The sequence below is a fragment of the Glycine soja genome, chromosome 17, assembly GCF_004193775.1.
Source record: "Glycine soja cultivar W05 chromosome 17, ASM419377v2, whole genome shotgun sequence".
NCBI lineage: Eukaryota > Viridiplantae > Streptophyta > Magnoliopsida > Fabales > Fabaceae > Glycine > Glycine soja.
The window spans coordinates 13,460,691-13,471,919 of record NC_041018.1 but is presented as its reverse complement, the minus strand read 5'-3'; the positions used below and the strand labels follow the sequence as shown (position 1 = coordinate 13,471,919).

At 29.7% G+C, this 11,229-nt stretch overlaps 1 protein-coding gene across 1 annotated transcript; it reads left to right on the top strand.

The window, feature by feature from the left end:
* The first annotated feature begins 5,425 nt into the window (after positions 1-5,425).
* On the top strand, positions 5,426-7,241 carry LOC114393994 (homeobox-leucine zipper protein HAT22-like). The gene is made up of 3 exons (XM_028355528.1): positions 5,426-6,124; positions 6,478-6,557; positions 6,659-7,241. Exons 1-3 carry the CDS (start codon positions 5,558-5,560, stop codon positions 6,948-6,950), a joined length of 939 nt encoding a protein of 312 aa, XP_028211329.1. The 5' UTR covers positions 5,426-5,557; the 3' UTR covers positions 6,951-7,241.
* Positions 7,242-11,229: the final 3,988 nt, after the last annotated feature.

Below are 11,229 nucleotides of genomic sequence, written 5' to 3'. Positions count from 1 at the left end.
AAAACGGAAAAAGTGACATAATGTCTCTTGTGAAAGTGTGTGTGTGTGTTTTTTTTTCTTTGGCTAATATACAACATCCATATTATTTATTTGGAGAAGACAAAATTTGCTCACTCTGATAATTTTCAGGGTGAGTGGTCATCTGTGCTCTTTGTGATTTTTTATTTATTTATTTTTTACATGCACAACTACCAACCAAATTTTAATCAACATGAAATTTGACTATTCATCAAGAACATTTTTACAAGCAATACACGATGAAGTGTTGCAATACTTTACATAAATAAACACACTTTTCATGAGAAATAATTCTGTATAATTGTATAAGTATTAATTAATTAATTATATATTTAAAATTATTACATACATATTAGTCTATGCACGGTGTAATTAATTAAATATGGTAGTTAAAATTATCATCTTTTTTTCACCTATTTTCTTCCTTTTAGGTATTTTTTTAATTATTTAATAATGATCATTATTTTGATCAATTATACCATCACCATTTTTAATATAATCTCTTAAAATAAATTATTATATGATAAAAAATTACAATCTTTTAGATTAATTATATTTAAAATATTTTTAATTAGTTAATTAATAGTATAAAAATGATCATATTGCATGAAAAATTTATTAATCTCAAATAAAAAGGAAGAGTAAAATGAGAAAAGAGGCGAACACGAGGAAAACAGCATGGTCGGGGTGACACCCACCATCTTAGGGGTGAGGGAGGAAACAAACATCACCGAAATCTTCTTATCTCAAATTATCATTCCTCTATTTTTTTTTTTCTTTCAACTTGTACGCTCCATAATAATCATCTATTTCTCACGGAATCAAATGCATCAATACCAAATCATTGGTGGGGGCCATATGTCTGTCCATTATCTCATCTCCCCACGTGTCTACATTCCCACCTATTGCATTTTCTATTTAGTTAGTTTTCAAATAAAAAAAATACACAGATATAATGTGTGATATGTTAAAGAATCATAAAAAATGTTTTTATCAATTTAAATATATTTGTTACATGCTTTAGCAAAAATATATTGATTATCATGTTATTGTGAGGTGATATTATTATTTTATTAATGATTAATTTTCATAAAAAAATTAACTGATTATTTTTATTGAATTTTTTTTATCTACAAATTAAAAATGAGATATTTTATGGAGATTGAATTCAGTATCCTCGAATCAACACATTATTGACCATCAATTTAAATATTAAATTATAATAAATAATTATTTTTGTTAGATGTTATAAACTAAATAATAATAAAAATACAATGACATTTTATTTATATATTTTGAAATATATAATATACTAATTTTTTATACATATTAATAAATAATTAAATATATTAATCTATTCTTTTAATGAAAAATCTAATATAACATGATTATAGATAATTTAAAATTATATTAATATTAGTCTATCATTTTTAGCTTTTTATATGTAAACAAAACAAAATTTGTTTGTGAAGATGACATGATAACCACCGCCACTGATTTGTTGAGTTTCATGTCACTCTGTTGTGGGGATGTGACGTGGAATCAGATTGTTTACTGATTTGATTAAAGCCAATACTTCGATCATTAGTATAATTCGCATGAATATTATGATTATAGCCAATCATCCCATAAAGTGAAATTTGGGAGAATAAATACCTCACGTAGACATATAATAATCTATAATAATACTAATCTTCATGATAATTCCGGGTTTTTGGTCTTAGTTTTTAATTCATTCACTGTGTCAACGTCAAATTCCATTCATTTGGGTGGGTTGGAGTCGCAAAACAAAACAAAACAACGGTTGATGGTGTGTTTTTCTTTTTGGTATTCAGCCACTCACTGACAAAAGCCCTGGATAATCCTCTTCTAAAGTATTTGGTACATGACATCTCATCTTATTTGCTCAATCATTATATAAATTGTAATTCATGACGTTACTATTATTTTAATATATGGAACATATCTATTAGCGTAGCAAATAAATAAAAGACGTAAAGTCGATTTTTATTTGTATTTATTTTTTGGATGAGATAACTGTATTTTTATGAGTATTTTTATAATTTAGAATTTTTTTTAGGAATGATTTCTTTATACTCTTATACCATTTATTCCTTTTCAGTAAATTTCTTTATTTAATTTTTTTTTATTTAAAAATTTAAATTAGGGGCGACATAACTTTAAGATTGGAACATTATTTTTTCTTCTTAAAATTTTTTGTATACCTAGAAAAAAGTGTTTTTTTTTTTAAAACAATAATGTAAAAGTATCTTATGTCATAAATACTACCTATGTCGTAATAAATGAGTTCACATTCAAATATCACCTAAGCACGCGCAAGATATATACAATTTTGTTTGAGTCCAACCAAAAAGGATGGGAAATGGTTATTATTATTTTAAAGATCGTATATCTCTTTTCTTTTTGACCTTATGATCCATGATGAGATAGAAATTTAATTCAGGTATAAATAATCAACGATGCATCCCATTAAAGTTAGACAAAAGATGCGTGGCCTGATGGCTGATGTCCCTTCGTGTACATACTGCTTAGTTAATACTTAATACATTCTTATTCCGTTGATGTAAGCTGACTCAGATTATTTGTCGGTATGGTTGAATAATAATAATAACAATAATAATAATAATGTTTAAATCAATTTCAGTACGATCAACGTGATTTGGGTTTAATGGAAGGAGTTAATTTCTTATCATGTGATAATCTAAAGTTTAATTTTTTTGCTAGAAGAGATATTTATGTTTAGTATTTAACAATTATGTTTTGAATAAGATTGTCTCTAAATTATGGGGAAAAAAAATCAATTTCAATAAAGATGTGATGATTGAGACAAAAACTAATAAATTTGATTAGCTTACGGTACGATTTCTCTATTCTTCTAAAAATATTTATTTAATTGATTTTCATGAGAAATTATTGAATGAATATATATACTTTATAAATTCAAGTGATACTAAATATGTTTCCAAATAGTTTAAATGTTATTTTAGTCGTTTACATTAAGAAAAAATATTTTTTTTTGTTTTTGATAAAATATTATAGATGTATTCCAATTCACTAGGTCAATGATTAATCTCATTCACGATACATAATTATTATTGGTCTAAATTTTTTTTATACATAATGATAATTAAACATGAATTCTTTTAAAAGATAGATCAATTGTTTCCACACATATAAATATAACAAGAGAGTCTTACATTATTGTGGTAGCTCTAGAAGTTAACAAAAAAAAGAAAATTAATTTAGGGACTAAATAAGTATTTAAAATTATATTAAAAGATTGAATTGATATCTATTTTGAACAATTGAGTAATATAATTAATGTCTACAATCTTTGGGAAACAAAACCAACATCTTATTAATCTTTAAAAGATTAATTTGAGATTTTTTCTTCCCTCAAATCCACAAACCATTTTTTCAATTGGTATGATCCAAATTTTATACTCAGAAAATATCAATAACCCCAGTGGCTTAGTCATACTGTTAGAGACCGTCAATGTTTGAGTGATCTGTTGTCAGTTTACATCGAAACACCTTTTGTGTGAAAAAACAAAGAAAATCCCTTCAGATTTCTATCACTTCTAATTCAACCTTCAACAGCTTAAGCCTTGGTTTGGTTTTAAAAAATGAAAGATAAATGAATGTGAAAAGAGATAAAATATTTGAATTAAAATAATGTATAAAATATAAAACTGGCATCATAAAATATTTAAATTAAAGTAGAATGCAAAAATATAAAACCTACATTATTTTTAAAAAATTTCATATCAAATTCATCCAAGGCAAAATTTTTTTTTGGTGAATTCGTACCAGACAATTTAAACCAAACACTACCTAAAGATAAAGATATAGATATTTGGCCTTTTAACTTTGACGTCATGTAGCAGCGCCTATAAGTTGGCGCTAATCTCTGATCCTACAAAATTAATTCGAACCTGTTGACATTGAAGAGAACCGCTAGGTGATCAGCAGCCATGCATCAATGCATATTTATTACAAATTTAAAATAAGATGAATAAATTAATTATATTAAAACCTAGCATGTATTAATTGATGGTGTTAACGGCGTTATATTTTGGTAGCTACTAGGCGTGTGAATAAAAATATGTAATTTAGGTTGATAATGAATTATGGGTGAGCCAACACTCCTGCATCGCCGACAAATGCATTATTGGAAGTGCTTATAGTACTAATACAGAGAAGTAGGTCCGGAACACTCCACATCAACTTTCTAGTTAAGCAAAGATCCGGATTCTTGTTGATGAATCATATTCTGGCGCCATTATAACTCTTTGAAACTCCAATATTTGTGTCTTGTACCTACTTTTTTTTTTCTTTCTTTTTCTTTTTTGAATGAAAATTAACAAATCGTGCACATCCCTTTCTACTCTCCCAAATTCATAATAATTAAGCAAGACCAAACCGTCCAACCATATCCCCCCCCTCACATTATTCCTCGTTCATTGAGAAGTATGCTATTTTGGTAAGCAAGGTGCATGACATGGTCATGGCACCCATCTCTTATCTCTATCTAGTTAGGCCAAGCAAGGAGTGGGAGACAGTTCATGCGGGTCTGTTGTAATTATAGAAAACACAATATTCCGATCATGCAATAATAATAATGATAATAATATTTTCTGTAACACTTTCTTTTTAGTATCCTATATACGATTAACTAGAATTTATTAAAAATTATCAATTTTAATTGAGTCTCAATACTAAATTAAAAGAGAAAATCATAAAATAAAAAGTGATAACAAAATTAATAATTTCTAATAAATTTTAATGAATTCCACGTAATGTTCAGAGAAAAATATTACAGTCATATAAGAATGTGAGAGTGAATGTCCCTAACATTTCACTAATAATAAACATTTGAATGAAAGAAAAAAAAAAAAAAAGACTGGTGGGACACGAGTAAAGTGGGAGGAAAGGGGGCCAATAATTGGGACAATGTAAAGTGAAGCTGCTACATACGCAGGGAAGCATATGTAGGAAAAAGAATTTAAAGTGTGGCAATAATGATGTATTGCAAAATAGGTACGTGTGTGGGTGGCGAAGGCAAGAGAATCACCCACCCTCTTGATGTGTGTTGGGCACTGCCATGTGAAAATGTTAGGATTGTGTAGCAATATTATAGCATCGGAGAGGGAAAGATTATCCATGTTTGTCTGTTATCATAATGGAGGGTAACAGTAGTGGGGCACAAAATGGTCAACCTATGAAGGAGAGATATAGAGAGAGGGGGGTCATAATTTCCAACACCCATATTCGTTTCCCTACTCATTCCACCCTTGGATTAATAATAATCATAGCCACACCCACCCACCCTTTGCCCCCACAAAAAGTCACATTCATTCTCTTTCCCCTTAACACCCCTTGTGCTCTCTCTCCCATGACACACTTTATAAACCACACCATCATCTAATCATCATCTAAACTAAACCACTCTCTCTTCTCTTCATTCTCCCTCTTAATTCTTTTCTCTTTTCTTTCTTTCACACAAACTCCTCTTATTATGATGGGTCTTGATCAAGATGCTAGCAGCAACTCTGGCCTTCATCTTATTCTAGGGTTAGCTTTGACTGCCACCACCACCACTACTCCATCACTACCATCCATTTCCAACAAGCTTGATCATGTTGATCATCATCACCATCTTATAACTCTTAGACCAACAACAAAGTCACCCTATAATTCCTCTGAGGCTGAACCATCATTAACGTTGGGCTTGTCCCGTGAGAGTTACCTCAAAGTACCCAAAAACATCATAGGACAAAACAGCAACAACAAAGTCTCGTCTTGTGATGACCCTCTTGATCACTTGTCCACACAGACTAATTCACCTCATCACAGTGCTGTTTCCTCCTTCTCCAGTGGCAGGGTCAAGAGGGAGAGGGATCTCAGTTGCGAAGAAGTTGTGGATGCAACAGAGATTGATCAGAGGGACCATAGCTGTGAAGGAATAGTAAGAGCCACTGACGAAGACGAAGACGGCACCGCCGCCAGAAAGAAACTTAGGCTTAGTAAAGAACAATCTGCTTTGCTAGAAGAAAGCTTCAAACAACATAGCACCCTCAATCCTGTAATCACAATCTCTCTCTCTCTCTCTCTCTCTCTCTTATTATTTTCACACATGCATGATATCGATATTAATAACTTTTAGATAAAACTTAACAATTAATAAGTATCATTTACTCTGAAATAAAAAACTTTTAGATAAAAATTACTTGTAATAATTTCTTAATTGTTTCAATTAGAACAAAATTTTATAAATTATCGAGGTAAAACTTCAATTCTGATCATATAATAGTGTCAAAACTTTACCAAAAAAAAAAAAAAACTATATCTAAGTTTTTTACATAACTTTTCTATCCATGTAGTGACACTTTCTTTGAATAATATGATTAATATTGTTGTGTTGAATTGGGTTTACAGAAACAGAAGCAAGCTTTGGCGAAGCAGTTGAATCTTAGGCCACGACAAGTTGAGGTGTGGTTCCAGAACAGGAGAGCCAGGTAAATATATATATTAATTATATTCCATGATAAAAGTGATTATATGTAAAATTTATTGAATTTTGTGATTAATATTTGTTTTTTTGTTATTTGTGACGCAGAACAAAGCTGAAGCAGACAGAGGTGGACTGCGAGTTCCTAAAGAAATGTTGTGAGACATTAACAGACGAAAACAGACGGTTACAGAAGGAGCTTCAAGAGCTTAAAGCACTGAAACTGGCTCAGCCTCTGTACATGCCTATGCCTGCGGCAACACTCACCATGTGCCCCTCTTGTGAGAGGCTCGGCGGCGGCATCAACGGTGGCGGCGGCGGTTCCCCTAAGACACCATTCTCCATGGCTCCTAAGCCTCACTTCTTCAACCCCTTCGCCAACCCTTCTGCAGCATGTTGATTGATTGTTATTATAATTAGGCTTTTAATTAGTTTTCATTAAAAAAAAAAAAAACAGCAAAAACCAAAGAAGAGTTGCCCCACAACCTTTGTATTTTTTTGGTTGAGGGATACGTCTTATGAACTACATAGCTAGTGAAAAAAAGGTTAAGGGTGTAATTAATTAACTAATATACTGTAGAAATTTGTAACTGCTGATTAGAATTACTTTTTACTCTTCCTTTATTAATGTTATGTTTATAAATGGTTATAGAAGACATCCATCTATGAAGGAATTAATGACTTTTTTTAATTATTGTTCATTTTTGTAATTGTGTATACGTGTGTGGTGTGCGCGCGTGAGTGTATGTGAAAGCATTCTGATCACAAGTCCAAATCCGAATTATATATGTCTTTGACTAAAATGCTACTAAAATATAATGCCCCGAAGAAAAAGAACTCAGTCACATTTGTGAATTAGTAAAAGGCTTATACAACCGTATAACAAAAATGAATTTGGACGCGGTTAATTGAGATCTAGCCGCGTCTATCTGCTACATAGAAAATGATATCTCTAAGACTAAAGGTTAAGCTCTATCCAATAAAAATTAATTTAATCATTGTTTTTTTCCTATTCGTATGTTTACTCTAAATAATTTACATATTGTAGCCTTCTTAAATGGAAGCGGAAAATTGAACATTAATCTACAACCCGAAAGGGAAAAGCAATTCATTGCAATCATGTAAATAGCTAGCTCCTACCTAATATCTTTAATGCTTGTGGGGGAGGAGGAAAGGTATAGTCAAAAGATATATGTATATATCAGTTGGATTGGAGGCTATCATTGAGTAAGCGAAGGTTCAAGGTGCGGAGAGGGGAAGTTAGCTCACGTGTTTTTGTCTGCAAATCAGTTGCTTAAAGAGAAACTGAGTGTGTGTGTGTGTGTGAGAGAGAGAGAGAGAGAGGCCAAGGGGGTATGATTAAGCATGTGTGGAAAGACAGGAGTGCTTGACTATGGAAAAAAAAACAACACTATATTTTTTAAAAAATCAAATCAATTTTCTCGCAATCAAAAGTGATGGGATTAATCTCTCAAATGATTTTTTTTTTATATATATACATAGACAAAGAATCGAATTGAAAAAACACACGATTGAGATAGAAAAATGAAAAAAAAAATTATATAATAAGACTATTATGTGTTTATGATTTTTCACGTGATATGCATTTTAGTTTTTTAATTTATAATAAAAAATTAATGATATTTATTTATAAAAAAACAATTTACCTTTATAAAAATTATAATAGTTCGGATCCATTAATAATTTTTCGTGATAGAGATAGGGTTTATTATGTGCCTACATGAACATGATGTCCTCTCGTGAGATGCTTTCCCTTTAAGGGTACTGGTGGGCCACACCCCCACGTGATGACCCAATGGGCCGGTCTCTCTCAAAATCTCGACATGAGATTTTCTTTCAAGGTCAGCCCTTCCATCTTTCTTTTCTCACACTCTTTTTTCATTAAATTGCCCCCAAACCTGTGTCAAAGTTGTTGTGATTATTTAGTTGTTTAATTTAATAAACAATAGAATCTAGTTTTCCATTTTCCTATTATTTTGTAATTTATCCAAACCCTTTTTTCTTAATATTTTTTTTTTCATTTGGCATTTTATAAACCCCCCTCATGAATTCTACCTCACAAATCATATCGGCTTTGAGGTTCCCCCCAACTCAGAAATCCACTGCTATATACGTTCTAGCCACGCTATCATGATTGGAATTGGACGCTTGAACATTGAAAAAAAGAGACGGGACAAGACTATATATTTCACAATGATTAAGATATAAGATTCACTTGCTGCTTGCAAAAGAAGTGAGCAAAAGGAAAAAATTATGAGTTTTTTTTTTTATTCGTGTGAATCGAAAATAATATTAAAGAATTTATAATATTAATATACTTTATTTAACTGATTAAGTTAACTCCTTTTAATAAAAATTATGAGTTTGAATTTTTCTTCCTGATATTTATAATAAAATTAACTAACATTTATTGGAAAAAAAAATACTACCTTCGACCCTAAGAGAGAATATTATAATTAATTAAGAATATTACAAGATAAAAAGAATTAATGCATCAAACTTTTAAAATAATTTATTACAAAAATGAATAAATAATAAAGTGAAAATGATTTTATATATATAAAGCAATAATTCTTAAATGAAAAAAAATAACTTCTAAAAGTATTTTTCTTTTTTGGCAATTCTTGGAGTGTATGTACTTTGAAAGTGAAAAGAGAATATAAGAATTGAAAGAGAAAAATAAAAATCACAAATGTGAGTGTGAAATGATCTGTAAAACCAATAAGAGTTAAAAACGTATACAAAATTATATTGATTTATCTTTTAGTATTAAAATTCCACACATCATTCATAATTGGGTGGACCAATAAATATCAAGAGAGAGACTTTCCCGGAAAAGGAGACAAGTTCCTGGAAACTACTAATCAGAGTCCTCCTCCTCATCACTTTCATACGCCATTTTTAACCATCTCCATCGTCATCACATCCCTCCTTGTACTCCAAACTCCACGACTATAACAATTTTATTAAATTATGCTGATTACGCGAAGACCAAAATAGTGTGTTGAAGCTATGTAAAAATATAGTACATTTTTCCAGTTGAGTATTTCTCCTTGTAGTAGTAGCTTGTCAAACAAAAATTAAGAATTGAACCAGTCTCAAGTCAATCTGTTCGTTTGATCATCAAAGCGACCAAGAAAATTAAATTAAATCAAATTAAATTATCTGATGGTTTACTATTTTATAAGTTTATAATTGATGGAAAAATAATTAAACATGTTTTATGACCTAAAATTTGCTGAACCACCTTCTTCTTGGACACTTGTGATCATAAATGTCAGCCTTGGCTAAACCTAATTTTTATAATATTATAAATCATAAATATTTTTTATTGGAGACAACTATAATTCAGTCAGATATAATTATTATGAACCATAATTTTTTTTTAAAAAATATTTAATGCACTTTTAGTATTTAAGATGTAAACTCAATACTATTAATTAGATTATAATAATTTTATTTCAATTGATTGATTAAACCTAGCGTGATAAAGCCAAGATTGAAAGAAAAAAAAACCTAGCAATTTTATCTCAGTTAAAAAAGAAAAAAAGGACAAAGTGAAAGCGAAACATGTATAGAGCAAACCAGGTCCATCCATATTTAAAAAGTAAAAAAGAGGGATATATGTCTGGTTCATGCATGCGTGGATGAAGAATCAAATTTCCTTTGTGAAAAAGTCTTGGAAGTTTAGTTCACCTTATTGTGATGGGATGATTATTGTTCTGTTTTGTATAATACGTGTGCGCACACGTAATAGTACTTACCCAGTCTTAGATAAGCCAAAGACATAGGTCATTTGCTGGCTACTTTGTCGGCCTTTAAATGGTACTCATTTCAACCATAATAATACACGGTTTTGTTATTTTTCCATCATTGATGAAAAGCAATATGGGTGTGGTCTAATCATCTAAACAAGATCAACAGTTCTTAATATAATATTTAAAAAAAAAAAAATCACTCAACTCAATCATCTGATTAATTACGGTTATAGTATATATTATACCATCCATCTTAAAAAAAAATAAGTATCATTATAAATTATTTTATAATGATCAAAAAGTTAATAAATGGATGATACATAATGATAATTTTACTAAATATTAGTATTAATAATGCACTAAAAAATTAAAATAATATTTATTAAGAATATTAGTGGAAAAATAAATTGAAATTATATTAAAAAATTTAATATAATAATTATTTTGGAACAAAAATTTTCACCCAAATTTGATATAGGATGAAAGAAATATATGTTTTGCAAATGGAAGTTCAGTCACTACTTCTTAAATACCAATTAAATTGCTATCTGAAACGTGGAGTAATTGTCACTTAACCTAACTTACAAACATCATCCATTAATTATATCATGAATGTTTTCCTGAATTCAACCACCATACTTTAATTATATATGCTAAATTGATGATGTAACAAACTCAATTGCATGAGATATTTACATTATTTTCTCTTAATTTTAATTTGTTTCACGCGTTGCAAAGATAAAATAAAACTACTTTGCTAGAATTTTCTAGTGTAAAAAAAAAAGTTATCATATAGGATCATACTAGCTATTGACTATTGTTACTGAATAATATGATAATGCCCAGATTATGAGAGAAAAAGACATAAAAATAATGAATTTCACTTAATTGTTCAACAGG

What these genes read in the sequence shown, in the direction of transcription:
- LOC114393994 (XM_028355528.1), top strand. Translation starts at nt 5,558, where the DNA reads ATGATGGGTCTTGATCAAGATGCTAGCAGCAACTCTGGCCTTCATCTT. An exon ending in AACATAGCACCCTCAATCCT is followed by an intron (nt 6,125 to 6,477) that starts GTAATCACAATC and finishes TTGGGTTTACAG; the next exon opens with AAACAGAAGCAAGCTTTGGC. An exon ending in TTCCAGAACAGGAGAGCCAG is followed by an intron (nt 6,558 to 6,658) that starts GTAAATATATAT and finishes TTTGTGACGCAG; the next exon opens with AACAAAGCTGAAGCAGACAG.